This window comes from Drosophila hydei, unplaced genomic scaffold (assembly GCF_003285905.1).
Source record: "Drosophila hydei strain 15085-1641.00,03,60 unplaced genomic scaffold, DhydRS2 tig00008122-arrow-pilon, whole genome shotgun sequence".
Classification (NCBI taxonomy): Eukaryota; Metazoa; Arthropoda; class Insecta; order Diptera; family Drosophilidae; genus Drosophila; species Drosophila hydei.
In genome coordinates this window covers 532,718-550,506 of record NW_022045833.1, presented here as the reverse complement: position 1 = coordinate 550,506, position 17,789 = coordinate 532,718, and the positions used below count along the sequence as shown (strand labels likewise).

The following is a 17,789-nucleotide window of genomic DNA, read 5'->3' as shown; positions in this document are numbered from 1 at the left end:
AAACAGCCTATTATAGCTGGACTATCTCTTGCAGTAAAACATGGAAAACGTACTCGAACCACCTCAACCATCTATAAACCTACGCCAATTTCTAGAGGATTATTCGAAAAAGTTAAACAACCCAGATGAGAAAAATGCAGAAAATATTCCCTTCTACTTTGCAGACGTCTCACCTGTCTCAGCAGAAGTGGCGGCGAGCTGCTCCTTGCAGTTGCTTGCTGCACCAGACGACAATCTAATCAACACATTTGAACTGGGTGCTGAAATACAACGTCCCAATGTAACAAAACCACAAATGGGTAAACATGTGCCAAAGACATTTACCGCCATAAATGAGCACAAGGCGAAATCCCGGAGAAATCCATTTAGCCGAACACAATATAGTTATCGCTTGATAGCCGATCCGTCGCCGAATGGCGATTTACCAATGATGTGGACACTTGAAGAATTTGAGCTGGAGCTAACCGTTCGGTTTTACAGACCACCGCGTGCAGCGCATCGTGGCTTTAAGCTGGAACGTCCAGTTTTTGCCGAGGAGTTCGTTTGCTTAGGCAGCAATTTGTTAACCGAGCTACGTGATAAGATCTCCTGCATCTGTAATGGCAAACGTTTTGTCGATATTAGTGAACAGCCTGAAGCGCCGCTGCCTGTGCTCGAGACAGATCCGGGTTACTTCTTCATCAACGGCGTCTTCTACAATGATACACGCAATCCCAATAACTGTGACTACTCTGAAACTGTGCTCAAGTGGGCAAGCCAAGCGCAGGGCGTAGAGAATGAAGATTTTCGGGTGGCTTCAATGGAGGCGACACGCTTCATCGATCTGACTATAAGCCTAGGTGCACCTGTACAGTATCTACATCATGGCAATTGCGAGCATTTGTTTGTGTTCTCTCAGGTGGAGGTGTTAAGGCCACGTAGCAAATACATTTATCGCAGTCTTTATCCCTTTCTGCGCACCTTCAATACTTTCAATAGACGCGCCTGCTATATGTGCGGCCTTCGTGGCTATCATTTCATCGTGGAGCAATCCCGCAGGCAACTGCACGATCCATCATATCTCTGTCGTAGTTGTTTCTTCAGCTTCAACTATGTGGATGGCAAGAAGGTGGGAGACTTTAAAGCTTATCGCATATACACTCTTGCTGATCTACCGGACGAGGAAGCCGAATGCCAGCCACCTGAGGTTCTGGACATAAACAGCAGCAGTAGTGATGAAGGTAGCGTGGACTTAGATGAACTAACTTAATTATAGATGTATATTTATATATATTTAATTTTAATATTAATTTTATTTTGATAAAATATATGCAAACATAAATTATAGATACTGTTTTTTTGTGTTGTGTTAAATAAATGTCAATACACGTTGTAACAATAGTTAAACATATGGCGCACAGTTCAAGTAATCTATATGTATATATATATAGCATATATATATATATCTAGTATAATAGCAAAAGTTAGTTTTGACATTAGGAATCAAATGCATATATAGTATAACACAAATATTTTGAGCTTATGTATAACTTTAATTTATACAAATACTTTTCTTTAAAGAGCACACACATACATATATTGTATATATATATATATAGTATAAATTAGTATCAATATCAATTAGGCGTACAGACTTTGACCAAGACCAATGGAAAACGAGTTAATAGACTAATTTTGGCCAATAACATATGTGTATTCTATATATATATATGTATATACGAGTGTGTATATAAGAATACAAATATACTTAATACAGTTATAGATTAAAAACATGCATATACACATATATATATGCACAGTATTACGGTATATGTATATATATACCTATATATGTATATACTATTTAGTGTCGATTTCTCGTTTGTGCGTGTTTTAATTGCTTGTTTACAAATGCAAATGAAACACTAGTCGCTCTTTTGTTTTAACTATGGCCTGTATATGAGTGTTTGTTTGTTTTGTGTTCGATCTTAAGTTTCAAGATCACGATCAAGCAATTCCAATTCCAACTATATATCTATAATTTGTGGCAGTGCCGTTTAATTGTGTCGCTGCCTCTTAACCTTCTTTGGTTTCTTACACTGGATTTAAAGCTAATACCAGGGCCACAGATCGCCTAGCTTTGAAATACCAATTCACGCTCAACGGACAGATATTCGAGCATTTGTGACGGCACTGGCAGCTGGGCTAGCTCACCAACTGGCATCTGGCTCTGCAGGACACGTCGACACAGATCCTGCAGCTTGGGCATGTTCAAGTAGCGACTCAATGGATACTTGAGTATCACTGGAAATGGCGGCTGCATTTCGTTCGGCACCTTAACGAAGCATACGAAATTGTCATTGGTGCAGCGATGCAAAATGTCCTCAATCATCTCGACAATCGATTCATATTTCAATTCCTCAAAATGCCAAAACTGATCTCGATATTCCAGACGATAATGCAACGTCACATTCAAAATGCGAAAGCTGAGCGTAAAATGAGAGCCTGTCGACTCGGAATCCCGCACCAGAAACGAACCGGTGGGCTTATCGCTCAGCTGACGTTGAGAGTCCCGTCGCGATATTTCGCCCCAATACCAAACTTGACTGCAAGCAAAAGAAAAAAGAAAGGTAAAAAGGTAATTCGTCATCACTAAGATCATGATTCATAACAACAGGTTTTCACATACTTGAGCATTTCGGAGCATGCCTTGTACATGACCTCATTTGGCGCGTCCTGTTGCTCCAGCCACTTTTTTTTGATGAAACGCATATAGTCATGGGTGAAGGGTAATGTGGGCTCCACACGTATGGGTGGCGCCAGAAATTCGTACATTGCATCGGTTGTGCCGCCATCACAATCACAATCATCGCCCATGGAGTGCCAGTTGCGCAGTGCACTCAGTCCTAATCCCATTTTCTTCCGAATGCGCGAGAACATGTTCTTCTTATCCTTACGCTTGCGCAAAGCGCCACCCAGGCTGCTGCTATTGCTATCGGATGCAGCGGCACTTGAACAACTGGCCTCCATGGCGGCGCCAAGTGGTTCATTGTTGTTGTTTTGCAACTGCGCTGATTGGGAACCGCCGGCGGTGGCCGCAGCAGCTGTTGAACTCGAGCTGGCCAACGCTGAATCTGACTTTTTGCGTCTGGTCAAGGAATAGAACCAGTTGCGCTTCTCCTTTGTAACAGACGTTGTACCAGCGGCTACAGAACATTTTGAAAGAGAATACAGGTAAAGGTCATATGATATTTGCAAAATAAGTCCATTTGTTGTAGCACTGTCCATTGCTTAGCTGGGATTGGGCTAGCTAGTCAAGAGACGCATTGGAAATTAATATACATACCTTGTTCTTCGCTACCGACATCTAGTATCTCTTGGCTAGCTGCATGTCTGGAGCGATGCTGGGCTGTAGAAGCATTTGCCGTATTCGCTGATCCACTCCCACTCGCATTGCCCTCAGCAGCACTTTGGCCTTGGTTTTGGCTTCGTGCATTTGAGTTATTCTCACCGTTACTCATATTGATCAGTTTCCCGAAAGAGTTTTATTTGGTTGTTATATCCGTTGCATTATCACATAATTAGCCATACTAGGAATTCTGATGACTAAACTTAAATTTACAGTGATAAGGAAACTATTTGTTTTCGTTTTCGTTGGAGTAGTATACAAGAAGTAGTAGTGCTCTCTGTGAGGGATGTTCAATTTATCGATACCTTGTGTGAGTACAAATGCAACAAATGTATTTATTTGGCGGTTCAATACCCTGTAGCAGCTATTGTATACACGCATTTAAATTTTAAATATATATTTATCAATTTTAATGTGTATAAATATAATATTTTATATTTCCTTCCTTATCAGTTGAAAAACTTTAAAAACTTATATAACTTAGACGATAATTATTCTACATCTTGTTTAGCATTTATATTTAATAATATACCCCTTTTGTGTGGTTAAAAATTTAAGAATATTAAGAACGCTGTTACTCGATAGTTTTCTGCTTATCGATAAGCCGCCGATAGCACTATGTAGCAACACGCGACCATGTAATATGTATGGGCAAGAAGACAATTTAAACATAATGCAGTACTTGTCCATAAAATTGGATTTATCCAACTTCTTCAGTGATGAACGTCGCTGTTCAGTGGTCTTAGTCGATGAAACATGGGAAAATGTCAAAGATCTGCAAGATCACATACAAAAGTTGTTCAATTTGGCAAGTTCTTATTTATATTATAATTGAATTTTATAATTGTTAAAATCAATTTCTTATTTGAATGTAGAAAGAGATAAGTTTGTTGACCAGCGATGGTTGTTATGTACCTCCAAAGGAATCGATCAGAGTAATCAAATCTCGGCAATCGCTTAAAGCTTTTCTGCTGGATCCAACCGGCAGTAGTTCAAAGGAGGATCTTTCACATGTGGCTGAAACAAATAAAAAGCGCAAAAATCGTTCGGCTGAAACGGAAAAAGAGTTTACAAGCTCCACGCCCAATCTACCCAAGCGTTCCAAATGCAAAAACATAACAAGAAATGAGGCCACCTATGTGGACGCCCCTTCAATCAAAAGCGCTACAAATGGGCTAGATAACAAAGATCAAACAAACCTTTTAACTGAATCTTTGATTCAAGATGATCCAAAGCCTTCAGATATTAGCTGTGTAGAAACTACTAAATCAGCTACAATCACCACTGAGTCTAGCACATTAAATCAATCAAATCGAACTACTAGAAATCTAAGCAGCTTTAACAAGCAAAGCGTTTCAAATAACCACATCCTATATAAGGATGATGAAGAGGAGGAAAATGTGCCAACAAATGGCACACCTGTGGAGCAGAGTTTGCAATCCGAGATAGTTGCACCTGAAGTTGAATTTCGCAGTCATCTGATGGAGTTAGATCCGAACTCTGTGCGCATCTTTAAGCTACCACGTAAACAAGAAACCATAAAAATTATAGAGGAAATTGTGATTCCAGCCAAGGCGCCTGCACCCGAACAGAAAGAGGAACAAACGCATTTGGAAGAGTCAGTGGAGGCAGCGACTACACCGAATAAAGCGGATTTTGAAGATAAGACAACGACGCCTTTAACTTCGACTAAACTGGACTTAGAGCTTTCACTGAAGGAGCAAGAATCTAAGGATAAATCACAGATCGAGGAACCAATGCAGAGTTTACTGGATTCCGACTCGGACATTATGGTGTTGGATGATACAAATTTGGATGACTCAGACTCAGATGTGGAAGCAGTACCAGTGAAGGATGAGTCATTGGATATCATTCGAGACATGCTACAAAATGCAGCGCCTTTAGAGAGTTTACCCAATGTGGGTGAAACGATAATCTTTAAGTTGGCTAAGAAAAAAGGAGCACAGCAACCAACAACGGTTACCGATAACATAGCGGGCACCTGCTCCTACGTCAATCGTCGTACGACATCAATCACAATTTCTGTAATCGGTAAATACAATATAAAGACAAGAAAAACTATCTGAAATTAAAAATCAAATAACTTTTTAGCATGTGCCGATGTGTCCTCTGACGTACTGAACCAGTATTCCAGCCGTTTGGATGATACTTCAAACTCGATGCCCCCCACTTTAAATGTTAAATTTAGAGACTTGCTAGAGGCCAAAGTAATTGTGGCCTCTGTGGATTAAGCAGTCATTTTCCGTTCCTTACAATTGTTTGTATTTATATTTTTCAAAATTTTTTTATGTAAACGATCATCAAATAATATAAATGTGGGTATGTGAGGAGTTAAAATTCACTGATTTCGCGAATGTTTTGTTGTCTCAGACTGTACGCTTTTTAATTTCCTCCAGTAGCTCATCAGCCTCCTCTGCGGTTTTGACCCGCAGCAGCATGGACATGGGCTTGGACTCCTCGGGCGTTGGCAAGCATACCATCATGATATTGTTTTTGCCCATTCGCTGACAGGGCAGACCGTTTGTCAATAGCAGATTGACCAGTATGTTACCCAGGTTGGTGTCGGCGCGTACCAGCATTTGCGTCTTTTCAGAATCCTTGACAGGCTTCAAGTATAACGTGCCCACGCCACGTTCAACAAAATCGCTATCCTTTTTCACAAACACTTTGCAGCGTTTCGAGTAAACGGCATCATCCTCAACTACCTGAAAGGGTATAAAATGGAATTAGTATTATATGAACTATTCAGGTAGTAGTTTCTGCTTACTACCTTGTTGAACTCTACTATTGGCGGCTTATCTTCATCCTCGTTACTGTTGTCCTTCGAATCATCTGAATTCGGCTTGACATGGGGAAAGTTAAAAGGAGCTACACTGCTTGAAAAAAAACCACTGGGTGCTGGCATTTTTGTATCGTTGGCTGGTTTGCTAAAGGACGTGAATACAGATGTCGTTGGCTTATCATCCTTTACGCTAAAAGTAAATCCATTAGACTTTGGCGGTGAGTTAACTGTACCAGAAGCAACAGCGGGTGAATCTGCGTCCCCAAAGAAAAAACCTGTCTTTGGCGCATCGTCTTTATTAGCGACTGGCGGTTTGATACCAAAACTAAAAATGTTTGCTGGCGAAGTTGTGCTTGATGTTGCCTCCGACTTGGTTGGTGTGGTGCTTGGCTTAGGAACATTGCCAAACGAAAAAAATGGGGCTGTTATAGTGGTGGTGGGGCCGCCACTAGTTACAGTACAACTAGATGTTTTGCCAAATTGCAAGGACGATGAAGGTAAATCGGTGGCTGTTGTTGTGGTGGGATTAACAAAGCAGAAGCCACTTGCAGTTGGAGCAGGTGACGTTGCAGTTTCAGCTGCAGCTGTTATTGTTGTTGCAGTTGGCGGTGTTAGTGTTGCTGTTGTGGCTGTTATCTCTGTTGCCTTTGATGGAGTCTTTGCTGAATTTCCTTTAGCTTCATCGTTCTGTCGCAGCTCCTTCGCATACTTATCGTAACTTTCGAATACTGGACTCAATATACAATACGGATTTTTGTCCATATGCTCTTGAAGAAATTTCATTACAGCCATATTCAATTCAGCGACATTATCACGATATTCCTTTGAGGCGTTAATTGCGTTGCCCGCCACTGTCTTCTCAGCTGATTTGAACATGGACCCAGGCGCCTTAAGTAGTTCGTTAGTTACTGCGTTTCCAAAAATAGAAGTTCCTGCACTAGGTCGAACAGTTGATGTTGCGCTGTTGGTGGTACTTGCAAAATCGCTCTTCAAATTTACCTCTCCCGATAATAATGGTTTAGCTGGTGGAGTTGATGTTGCATCAGTCTTAGCTTGACTACCACTTATCTTGGGAGAAGTATCAGCAGTTATCGTCGTTCCAGATGTAGATACTGCCGGAGATGCAACCGGCAAATTAGACAGGAATGCAAATGGTGTGCCAGGGGCTGACGCTGTTGTTGGTTTCGCAAAACCTGAGATTACACATAAATATGCATATATTATAAATGAAACAAATACATTGAATATTGCTAGACCACACCTGAAAAGCCGCTGAATACAGTTTTACTCGGACTTTCGTCGTCGCCTTCTGACGTGCCGGTTAGAGGCTTGCGCCTTGTCGCCTTTTTGATAACGCGTGCTTTTAGTTCTTCGGGCGGCGCGGTTCGGAATGTGCCGCGCTCCTCTGGCTCTTCTTCTTGATCCCAGTTTTCATGGTTCAGATTTGATGTCGCTTGCCGTTTACCAGCCATTTGTTATTAATGTAATTACAAAAATAAAAATAAATTATGTATGTTTCACGAGCAAAAAGGAAATATATATTGTACTGCTTGTTAGCTCGGTAACAAATGAACAGAATCGAGTTCACGGAACTAAACAGTTCCACTAAACTTGCTTGTTGCAGTTCTTTTGGTTCACTGAAGAGCTACCACACATAATGTTCAAAGTTAAATATTTTATATATTACGTGATCAATATACAAAATATTTTAAATGTTTTGTAATTCTGAATATTTTTGTAATTATTTTTTTGTCAAAATCAGGTTCGAGGACATGTAAGAATCAACTTAGTTAAATTTAATTGTTATAAGTGGTATCATATGTGTGGCCAGCCCTGAAACTCATTGCCATCGTGCTGGCTGTACGAGTTTTGTGGCTTGGTCATTTTTAGTACTTTTTATATCATAAAGTATAGACAACATTGTTACATTGTACGCGACAACGACGACGCCAGCAGAGCAGCAAAAATTGCAATATTAATAATATTTAATCCTAACTCCGGTCCGGGCTAGTCGTAAATAAATAAATACAACAAAAAATCGCCATTAATTATGGTCAATTGCTAGGCAATGAATGTTGAGTGATAGCAATGTGACAAAAACAGTTGCAGTTGGGTGTAAATATGCGCGGCGCATTTCTCTACTACTGTAACATTAATTGCGCTTCGACTGCGACTGCGACTCGAATTTTGCTGCAAGATGAGGCGATCAGGTGGCGCGCCTAAAAAGTGTACGACAAACAACAAAAAAAGGTTTGTGCGTAAAATAAATGTACAACGGCAGCGTGTGTAAAAGTGTTTAACATCTAAAAAGGAATAACGTGAAAATCGCTGCATAAAGGAAGAGAGAAATACTTTAGTGCTCCTATACAGACTAACGTGCCAACACCAATACCGCTGTACAAACGCACACTCTCACGCACTCACACACACGCACGCATACAAACGGAACGTATACTCTAAACACGAAGAGAGAGCAAAACGTAAACGTTGTCGCTGTTATCCTGCTTATTCCTGTTGCCTCAGTCGTGTGATCCTTTATTGTTGCCCGCAGCGGCAGCAGCTGTGCCGTCGTGTCCGGGTCGTGTTTCAGCTTTGCCTTGCAGTCTTCGTTACTCGTTTATTTGTTGCTATTGTTGTTGTTGTTGCCTGGGTGTCCTTGAAGTTCGCTAGTGCGCGCCCGTTGTGCTGTTTTCAGTGTGTGCAAAGTTACAACAACAAAAAAGAAAAAAAGAAGATACAAAAAGTGTGCCCAGCAGCAAGTGAAGCAACAACAATATAAAAATGCCGCCAGCTTTAATTGGCATCGCCGAGTTCGTGGAGGAGACGCGCGACGATTATAATTCGCCCACCACCTCCACGTTTGCCTCCCGCATGCCGGACTGCCGTCAAACGATTAGCATATTGGAAGAGGTAAGCATTTATTCACTCGCTCACTCTCTGTCTCTCCTCTCTCTCTCTCTCTCTCGCTCACTTAAGTTCAAGGTAGCTAATCAGTGATCCAGCGTTATAAAATGCATGCACACTCACACGTACTGTGCTTATTCTTTTTTTATATATACTCTATAGTCTCTCCCCCATAAAAACGATTTTGTTTATTATGTATTTTCCCAATGCGACCTAGGGAAAGCAAAAAAGGTATTGCATTAAATTGGCGCTGTGCCAAACGTATCCCACTCTCCACCCTCTCTCTTTCTGCCTCGCTCTGTCTCTATAGTTGGCTTCACTTCAGGCACAGGCATACAATTTGCATTTGTTCTATGATGACGTCGAAGGCAAGTGCAGGTGGTTTCTTCTTTTCTTTTCCATTATAAGTCATAAATAATGAAAGTGCATATTCTGAAATCAATGCAGCTGGTCGCTTTCCCCAAGTCCCCCAATTTGTCCATTTCAACGTTGCCACTCGAGAACGCAATGTTTTATTTTTAGTCATTGCAGCTGCTGTTACTCCCCATAAAAACACACACACACACAAGCACAAACGCTCACATACACATTGCTATGTATGATAAGGGCAAGTGCGGGCGGAAAGGCATTTGATAAAGCAGACGCTGGCATATGTGTGTCGCATATTTAGCTTTAAGCTCTGGTTGCATTCCCCCGATCGCAGCTTATCAATCATGTAACCACAATATAGGCGCGGTCGTATTTGATTACGCATGAAATTTGTTCGAACGTTCAAATTGGCCTGCCAGCATATCGACTATGGGCTAGCTCTTTGGCTAAAGCTGTTCCCTAAAATATTTCTCTGTGACTACTTGCGGCGCTCCAATTCTTTTTGCTAAAATTAGCTAGCAGACGCACCGTGGTCTAAATATAGGTATATAAGTAGCATTAGACATGTACCAAAATATAAAACTTTGAAAGAAATGTTTTATATTTAATAGAATATAGCATGTTTAAGATATGTATAGGAATAATACGAAAGATGGGTGCATTATTTAATTTAGTATTAAACACTTGAAATCCGCTTTCAATTAATGTGCTTTGAAGCTTAAACTTCAATTTAGGAAAAGCTTCTTTAATCTTTAAGTGATGTTTGGAAATATAAATCTAACAAAGGAGCCAGTTTTAAATTAGTATAAATATAAATGAAATATATAACAAATATAAATAATAATTAAATATAAAAAAAATTTATATAAAAAAAAAAATATATATATATATATATAAAACAGTAATAAATCAAATGTTTTTATATAAATTATTATTACTCATATTTGAATTGGTATTAGAAGAAATTAATTGAAAGCCCTTAAAATTCTAGTTGATTTTTTATATTTGCACAATTAAAAGAAATTCTATAATTTGTTTAGCAATAAATCTAAAGCATTCTTTAGGCTGATTAGTTTAAAATTATTTCTTTACAAATAATATAATATAAATGAGCTAAACTATAAACATAAATTATATATATATAATTTAAATTTTAAATTTGATTAATAATTAAAATTATAGATGTCTTTGGAGCTTTTTCACCACTGTGCAACAAATTAGCTTAAGCATTATTTTCTTCGTTAGTTTAGTTTTTCAGATTTTGACGCTTGACAGCAAATCAAATGTTTAATATTTAATTTCAGTGATGGCTCTGCCACTGCGCGACCCAAAAATCTAACAAATCAATAAACGAGCCCGTAAGACACACCTTTCATATCATTTCCTTTTATTTCCTTTCATTTCGTTTATGTCTTTGTTTTGGCTCGGCCCCAAATGGCATCGTTATTCAATCAAGAGCGAACGCCATATATGCGCATAGATATACACAGATGATTGGCCTATATATATAAATATATACAAAAAAATATAAACTACTTATAAAATTCTTCAATAAGCGTATTATTTACAGTCTAGCTTATTCACAATATGTATTTTTTATAATAAATATAAATATAATGCGGTTTTCTGTTTAAAAAAAAAAAAAAAGTAACCTGAGCAGACATTTAACCGTTTTTTTATTTCCCCTGAACTTCGGCGCTTTTGTTATCAAGCCGCACAGCGGAATAGCAGAAGTGAAAAACATAAGAATAATAAAAAAAACTCACTTGGTTGCTAGAAAGAGAAACGGAAACCAGTTGTCGAGGTTGACCAACTTAAGAATTTTTCGTTATTGTTCTAAGCGATTTGCGTTCCAAATATTTGCCATCAACTTTGTTTATATGAACATGACTAATCTTTATTAGCACGCTTTAAACATCTTTTCGCAGCTCGCTTATCGCAGCCCACTCACCTTTTTTTGTTTTGCTGTACTTATGCCCGTTCGCTTTGTGCAAAGGAGTATATTGGTCGGACTATTGTGCAACTCGAGACTGACTGACTGTGTAGAGTAGCTTAAGATCTGATATATAAATTGTCATCTAGAATTGTATACTCGTTAGCTATATGAAAAGGAGTATATTGGAAGTGCAATTTGCAACTGTCTGAACGTTTGTTTGAATGCCAAGCATTTTAAGTTAGAGACTAGATATATTATGTATGTATATTGGTTGCAGTTGCCTATGCTCATTAGGCGCGTAACTAATTGGTGAAAATCTATTATAGATCTTTTACTGCTGTCGAACTGGAATGACCCGGTTTTGTGGGTGGGCATTGTCTATGCATATTTATAGGTGTATATATATATGCTATATATACACACATCGGGGCATAGCATGTCGGAAAACACTATATCACATTTAGAGATAAACAGGCATTTGTAGAGCTCCATTAAACATGAGCTCGCAAAATAGAAAAGAAAAATTGATTTTTTAATGAGTATTATGCAGCCAGTTACGCCCGCTTAGTTGTTTTTCTTATTGCAAAAATACCTCAACACAATTGTGCTTTTCCCGTTTCTAAGTTTCGCTAAATTACGTATATAAAAAAAAAAAATCATATATACTATCTGAAGCATTTATCTAATCACAGTAAAAGTTATTAAATTTATAATTTTACTTTTGCTTCCTCAATAGTTGACTAACTTTTAATTGAAAACGGGTTTTTTGTGAGTTGAAAAGTTTTTCGAATTATGTAGAAGAAAACTTTGATTGCACGCGTCACTAATTCAATGAAATTAATTAAAATTAATTGAAAGAGTCAAGAGGTTAAACAAGTCGAGTGTTACGAAAAGACTGAAAAAATGCACCGTATCAATTAAGAGGCAAATTTTTGGATAAATATGTTATGCATCTTACAAATGAAACTAGATAAGATATTAATTTATACATTTCTCTCCCACTGGCTCTATTTCTCTCTTTCTCTCTGTCTCTCTCACTCACACTCTCTTCTCTCTCTCTCTACAGCGCTTGGAGTTTGATCGCGAGGGTCTAACAAAGCTGAAGAAGGCCGTCAAAGCCATACACAACTCTGGCAATAGTAAGTGACATAAATTATTCAGATTTTTTAATTCTATAGATATTAATTGACATCATTTTGTATGCGCTTAGCTCATGTGGACAATGAAATGTTTATGGTGCGTGCGCTGGAGCGTTTGGGCGGCAAGGTCATTGATCAGGATGAGCCCGATATTGGGGCGGCGTTTCTCAAGTTCTCAGTGGTCACCAAAGAGCTCAGTGCGCTAATGAAAACACTGGTAAGTGGCAGAGGAATTCAGATAGTATAACTTTTAGATAAGCCAAATATTTGTTTATAGCTTTGAAATTTAACCTCATTGCAAAGTTTACAATGACATAAAATAGCTGATAAAGCTTACTGAATGAGCATATTGTATTAAGGCTGTACACATAAATGATTGATTAAGCATAAAATAAATTGAGCTGATATCTATTAATTTAAAGTCCTTGTCAAAGTGAATGTCAACTAAACTATTAGCTAGCTTACTTAACTTTCAATGTTTCTATTGACAATTGCGAAAGATAGGAATAAACAGATTCGACTTCAATATTTATACTCATTGCAAAGCTCAAGTCAAATAGGCTGAAAACATCCTTATTTAAATCAGTTGAATGTAGAAAGACTAAATGCTAAAATGTAGAATTAGAAAACAAAAATTTTAAACCTTAAGTAGACTTAAAGTTACTTTTGGATTAACCTTGATTCTTATCTTGCATGACAGATGCAAAATATCAACAACATTGTCATGTTTCCGGTGGATTCGATGCTGAAGAGCGAGCTGCGCGGCGTTAAGGGCGATATGAAGCGGCCATTTGATAAGGCGGCCAAAGACTATGAGGCCAAGTTTATCAAAATCGAGAAAGAGAAAAAGGCCCAGGCCAAGGAGGCGGGCATGGTGCGTACGGAGATCGATGCCGCTGTTGTGGCCGATGAAATGGAAAAGGAGCGCAGACTCTACCAGCTGCAGACCTGCGAGTATCTGCTCAAATACAAAGAGATCAAAACAAAAACTGGCATTGAGCTGCTGCAGCACTTCATCGAGTATTATCACGCGCTGAATAAGTAAGTTTCGCTGTTCGCCAGCTGAGCTGCATGCCAAGTGGCCCATTTGCTTTTGTTATTTGTTTACTGTACCCATTGTGTACGCCTTTATATAATCCGAATTATTGACATTGCAGTTACTTCAAAGATGGCTTGCAAACAATCGAACACTTTGGCACGTACATCGGCGATTTGAGCGACAAGCTGCATGTGATCAAGCAGAAGCAGGACGAGGACAGGCGCAGCCTTTTGGATCTGCGAACGTTGTTGCGCAGCACGCCGGACTTTGAGCGTGTCGATAATGTGCAAGCATCGGAGAATCGCAGTGGTGGTGCGGGTGCCGGTTACTCGCTCCATCAGCTCCAGGGCGACAAACATCATGGTGTAACACGACAGGGGCATCTACTGAAGAAGAGCGAAGGCAAGGTGCGGCGGGTGTGGCAGAAGCGACGCTGTCGGGTCACCAGTGATGGGTTTCTCGACATATTCCATGCAGACGAATCGAAGCCACCGACGCGTGTTAATCTGCTCACCTGCCAGATAAAACCGGTGCCAGATGATAAGCGCGGCTTCGACCTAATCAGCTGTAAGAGCCTCTAAAATTCTACATGCAAACACATTTTTAAATGTTTACCTGATCTCCCTTAGACAATCGTCCATATCATTTTCAAGCGGAGGACGAATCGGATCAGAAGGCCTGGATGGCAGTGTTGGTGAATTGCAAGGAGAAGGCACTGACCAAGGCCTTCCAGCATGCCAATCCGCAGATGAGTCCCAGCTTGGTTGAACTGCAAAAGACAGTGATTCGTTATGTGCAGCTGTTGCCGGGCAACGATCGTTGCTGCGATTGTGGATCTCGCAACGATGTGACCTGGATTAGTCTAAACTTTGGCATACTCGTCTGCATACAGTGCTCGGGTGTGCATCGAGATCTGGGCGTTCATCATTCACGCATCCAAAGTCTTACGCTCGACAATCTAACAACGGCAAATCTGTTGATAGCACGCGCCATGGGCAATAGCACATTGAATGACATTATGGAGGCCAAGCTGGGCAGGGGCAAGCTTAACCACGAGAGCAGCATGTAAGCTAAGCAGTTTCAGTTCTTTAGATATCTTTATTAAATCGGGTTGTCCATTTGCAGGGAGGAGCGATACGACTTTATACGCGCCAAATATGTTGCGAAGCGCTATGTAATGCGCACCTGCGCCGATGACAACGATTTGCGCTGCGACCTGGAGCAGGCGATAGTCAATGCGGACATGAGCCAACTGCTGCAGGTGTGGGCTGAGGGCGCCGATCTCACCTGCTGTTTACCCAGCTCCGATTCGGGCGAAACAGCTCTCCATTTAGCTGTGCTCCGCGAGGGTGGTTCTACGCTTCATATTGTTGATTTTCTTATACAGAATATGCCGCCCAAGGGCCTGAATAAGGCCACCAATCCGGCCGGAGTGCTAGATGTTATGGGCAAGAATACGCCGTTGCATCTTTGTGCTCTTCACGATCGTCGCGAATGCATGAAGCTGCTCTTGCGCTCAGGAGCAGACTATGAGCTGCGCAATTCACAGAACAAAACTGCGCTGGATATTGCCAAAGAGATGGGTCACAATAGCTGCAAGGAGCTGGTAAGCAGACCAGTAACAAAATAATGAACCTTTCATTACAAAAGTTCTGTAATTTTGTAGATTGAATGTGCCATAAAGCGAGAGAAGAGCGCCTTTGATCACATCAACACAGATTGGAATCTGCCCAATGAGGATGGCTCTACAGATTTCAGCGATGATGAAACTGTTATAGATGAGCGCGTAAGCCTATATAAGAACATATATATCAGAACTTACCATAAGTAACAAACTATTTTACCTCTTTCCAGAAGTCCCGTTCACGTCCACCCAGCTTTGCTGGTGGCGATTCGCCTGTGCTGCGTTCCCGATCATCGACTTGCGATTCGATACAGTCCAGTTCTAGTCCAATTGCCAATTGTCCGAGCCGGCAATTTACGTTGCCCAGCTATACGCAATCGGCGGGCACATCGCCCAAGCAGCACACGAATGTTGGCCAGTATTTGGGAAGTGGCAACAATCTGGGCGTGGTCAGCAGTAATAACAATAGCAATAGTGGCAATGGCGGTGGCTCCAGCCCCAGCTCGGCGTGCAGCCAAAACGTACGTGGCACTAGGAACAGCTTAAATATGCAGAGCGAGCTGGGTCACGTGACGGGGGCCAGGAAATCGACGTCCACAGCTAATATGAATTCGCTGAAGAAGCGCACAGCGCCTGCACCGCCGCCGGGTACTCCGGCCAGTATATTCTATGGCACACTGCCGCATCCGCCCAGGCATTCACAGAATATGGATGCCAACGATATTCGCTCTATTAATCACAAGAATCAGTCCATGGATGCGTATGGTACGCTGCCGCACATGAGGAGCGTGGAAAGCTCACCAAGGATAACAGGCAGCATCAGTGGAAGTGGTGGTGGTGCAGTTGGTGGCAATGGCAGCAATAGCAGCTTAATGCCCATGACTACCTTTGGCCATAAGCGTTCTCCCAGTGGAGAGTCATTGAACCGCAATATCCATCTAGCCGGCGCAAAGCTCGTGCTGCCGCCCACTGGAGAGCTGCCCACACTAAAGCATGTCGATAAATCGGCGCTGATGAGACCAAAAATACCACCACCCGGTCCGCCAGCAGGTAAACTAAACGTTGTTGAATCCTTAAACTAATTGAATAATAATTGTTTGGCATTTAATTACTACAGAGCGTGAGATACCAAATGGACAGTCAAATGAGAGCATCAGCTCTATGGATGAGGGTCCGATTGCGCCGCCACGCAAGGTAAGTTGTTTGCATCCTTGTCGTCCGGTTCTCGAAGACAAGGAAGAGGCGCGCGCGTGCTTAGTTTTATCAATGTATCCATGTGTATATCTCCTGTAATTCCAAACAAATTTCAGCGCAAGCAACAAAACTTGTTGAGATTAGAGCATTCCAGCGAGGAAACGGTAAATGCCAGAGACAAATCAATCAATCAATCAATTCAAAACAAACAAAATCAAACAAACCTTTTGCCGTTCTTGTTGTTGTTCTGTTCCTTGTTTATTTATATCTATAAATTATAATATTTATATATACATAATTTTTATTGTTTTTACTAAATGTGCCGTGTGCATCTTCTCTAGAGCTCTTCTAACTCCAATCGCGCATACTCTAAAAACTCAAACTCAAAATCAAAATTCGGAAACTTTTGTCTGTTTATCTTCTGTGTTTTTCTTAATATTTGTTGCACTAACTGAAACATTTATAATATAGCATTATTTATTTTTATAAATATGTATATTAATTGAACTCTTTGTTTCGTAGCTCATCAATCAATCAGCCAATTTTACGGATTATGAGTCCTGGCATACGGATATGGACTCCTCTGGTGGTGGTCTAGATCATTCCGCCGATTCGAATATTTCTTCTAGCGACAATGACAGGCTAAACAGCTCGCCCGATAATCAACTGAAGAACGCAGCTGGCTCCGTCTCAAAATTGCATTATGTAAGATGTTATTGATTTGTATAAGTATTATTTAAATTAATTATATAAACATTGTTATACTTTAGAATGGACAGCGTCGCTGTCGAGCGCTTTACGATTGCGTTGCGGACAACGATGATGAGCTGGAGTTTAAGGAAGGTGAAATATTGATTGTGCTTAATGAGCGCACCGATGATGAGAATTGGATGGAGGGCATCATTGAGGGGCATCCGGCGAGGCGTGGCATGTTTCCCGTTAGTTTTGTACATATGTTGCCCGACTAAAGGGCAGCACAGCTCTTCTGTGCGTCTGTATAACTGTGTGAGAGTATGCTTGTATGAAGGTGTGTGTGCGAGTGTGCATTTGTATGATTGGGTGCATGTATTATACAAAACAAAAACAAGATATTATTTATTACACTTTTTAATCGCAACAACTACAATTATATGTATTATTTTTTTATTGGTTTATTTTGTTGTAAACAGACATTTTGGTGTCTTGTTCTATCAACTTAAACCAAATCATTTATTATTCTCTATGATTATTATTATTATTGTTTTTTGTAAAGAAAACCTATTTAAAGTATACTAAACTTATATGTAAACACTTACTGTGTATATTTAAATCGATATTGCTACCTTTTTTAAAGCATATACTATAAGTAGGCGCCGCTTTGAATTGCTTTTACAACTGAATATGTCCTGCAAAT

At 40.2% G+C, this 17,789-nt stretch overlaps 5 protein-coding genes across 7 annotated transcripts; 3 read left to right on the top strand and 2 right to left on the bottom strand.

Moving 5' to 3' along the window:
- Nucleotides 1-34: 34 nt before the first annotated feature.
- Nucleotides 35-1,311, top strand: LOC111600792 (snRNA-activating protein complex subunit 3). The gene has a single exon (XM_023317082.2). It carries the CDS (start codon nt 41-43, stop codon nt 1,247-1,249), a length of 1,209 nt encoding a protein of 402 aa, XP_023172850.2. The 5' UTR covers nt 35-40; the 3' UTR covers nt 1,250-1,311.
- A 417-nt stretch (nt 1,312-1,728) lies between these two features.
- LOC111600793 lies at nt 1,729-3,682 on the bottom strand. The gene is made up of 3 exons (XM_023317083.2): nt 3,326-3,682; nt 2,669-3,185; nt 1,729-2,585 (listed from the first exon to the last, which is right to left on the bottom strand). Exons 1-3 carry the CDS (start codon nt 3,498-3,500, stop codon nt 2,114-2,116), a joined length of 1,164 nt encoding a protein of 387 aa, XP_023172851.2. The 5' UTR covers nt 3,501-3,682; the 3' UTR covers nt 1,729-2,113.
- Nucleotides 3,683-4,018: 336 nt separating this feature from the next.
- Nucleotides 4,019-5,661, top strand: LOC111600791 (coilin). The gene is made up of 3 exons (XM_023317081.2): nt 4,019-4,196; nt 4,264-5,440; nt 5,501-5,661. The coding sequence occupies exons 1-3, from the start codon at nt 4,032-4,034 to the stop codon at nt 5,638-5,640; spliced, it is 1,482 nt and encodes a 493-aa protein (XP_023172849.2). The 5' UTR covers nt 4,019-4,031; the 3' UTR covers nt 5,641-5,661.
- Nucleotides 5,662-5,703: 42 nt separating this feature from the next.
- On the bottom strand, nt 5,704-7,838 carry LOC111600790 (nuclear pore complex protein Nup50). The gene is made up of 3 exons (XM_023317080.2): nt 7,453-7,838; nt 6,180-7,384; nt 5,704-6,114 (listed from the first exon to the last, which is right to left on the bottom strand). The coding sequence occupies exons 1-3, from the start codon at nt 7,661-7,663 to the stop codon at nt 5,776-5,778; spliced, it is 1,755 nt and encodes a 584-aa protein (XP_023172848.2). The 5' UTR covers nt 7,664-7,838; the 3' UTR covers nt 5,704-5,775.
- A 117-nt stretch (nt 7,839-7,955) lies between these two features.
- On the top strand, nt 7,956-17,628 carry LOC111600655 (arfGAP with SH3 domain, ANK repeat and PH domain-containing protein). 3 transcript variants are annotated; one of them, XM_023316878.2, is made up of 13 exons: nt 7,956-9,101; nt 12,467-12,539; nt 12,611-12,756; nt 13,240-13,580; nt 13,697-14,145; nt 14,208-14,643; nt 14,704-15,184; nt 15,245-15,364; nt 15,436-16,252; nt 16,320-16,396; nt 16,513-16,560; nt 16,919-17,101; nt 17,167-17,628. In XM_023316878.2, exons 1-13 carry the CDS (start codon nt 8,973-8,975, stop codon nt 17,362-17,364), a joined length of 3,498 nt encoding a protein of 1,165 aa, XP_023172646.2. In that variant the 5' UTR covers nt 7,956-8,972; the 3' UTR covers nt 17,365-17,628. The 3 variants fall into 3 exon arrangements, with proteins under 3 accessions (XP_023172646.2, XP_023172645.2, XP_023172647.2); XM_023316877.2 differs by having other exon boundaries at nt 7,957-9,101; nt 15,433-16,252; nt 17,167-17,627; XM_023316879.2 differs by lacking the exon at nt 16,513-16,560 and having other exon boundaries at nt 7,959-9,101; nt 15,433-16,252; nt 17,167-17,624.
- Nucleotides 17,629-17,789: the final 161 nt, after the last annotated feature.

Bases quoted from the DNA above. Each gene is read 5' to 3' on its own strand.
- LOC111600792 (XM_023317082.2), top strand. From the start codon at position 41: ATGGAAAACGTACTCGAACCACCTCAACCATCTATAAACCTACGCCAA.
- LOC111600793 (XM_023317083.2), bottom strand. From the start codon at position 3,500: ATGAGTAACGGTGAGAATAACTCAAATGCACGAAGCCAAAACCAAGGC. The intron at 3,186-3,325 runs GTATGTATATTA...AATGTTCTGTAG, and splicing joins TGTCGGTAGCGAAGAACAAG to CCGCTGGTACAACGTCTGTT. The intron at 2,586-2,668 runs GTATGTGAAAAC...TTTTGCTTGCAG, and splicing joins GCATGCTCCGAAATGCTCAA to TCAAGTTTGGTATTGGGGCG.
- LOC111600791 (XM_023317081.2), top strand. From the start codon at position 4,032: ATGTATGGGCAAGAAGACAATTTAAACATAATGCAGTACTTGTCCATA. The intron at 4,197-4,263 runs GCAAGTTCTTAT...ATTTGAATGTAG, and splicing joins TACAAAAGTTGTTCAATTTG to AAAGAGATAAGTTTGTTGAC. The intron at 5,441-5,500 runs GTAAATACAATA...ATAACTTTTTAG, and splicing joins AATCACAATTTCTGTAATCG to CATGTGCCGATGTGTCCTCT.
- LOC111600790 (XM_023317080.2), bottom strand. From the start codon at position 7,663: ATGGCTGGTAAACGGCAAGCGACATCAAATCTGAACCATGAAAACTGG. The intron at 7,385-7,452 runs GTGTGGTCTAGC...GTGTAATCTCAG, and splicing joins TGTATTCAGCGGCTTTTCAG to GTTTTGCGAAACCAACAACA. The intron at 6,115-6,179 runs GTAGTAAGCAGA...ATACCCTTTCAG, and splicing joins CAATAGTAGAGTTCAACAAG to GTAGTTGAGGATGATGCCGT.
- LOC111600655 (XM_023316877.2), top strand. From the start codon at position 8,973: ATGCCGCCAGCTTTAATTGGCATCGCCGAGTTCGTGGAGGAGACGCGC. The intron at 9,102-12,466 runs GTAAGCATTTAT...CTCTCTCTACAG, and splicing joins CGATTAGCATATTGGAAGAG to CGCTTGGAGTTTGATCGCGA. The intron at 14,644-14,703 runs GTAAGCTAAGCA...GTCCATTTGCAG, and splicing joins CTTAACCACGAGAGCAGCAT to GGAGGAGCGATACGACTTTA.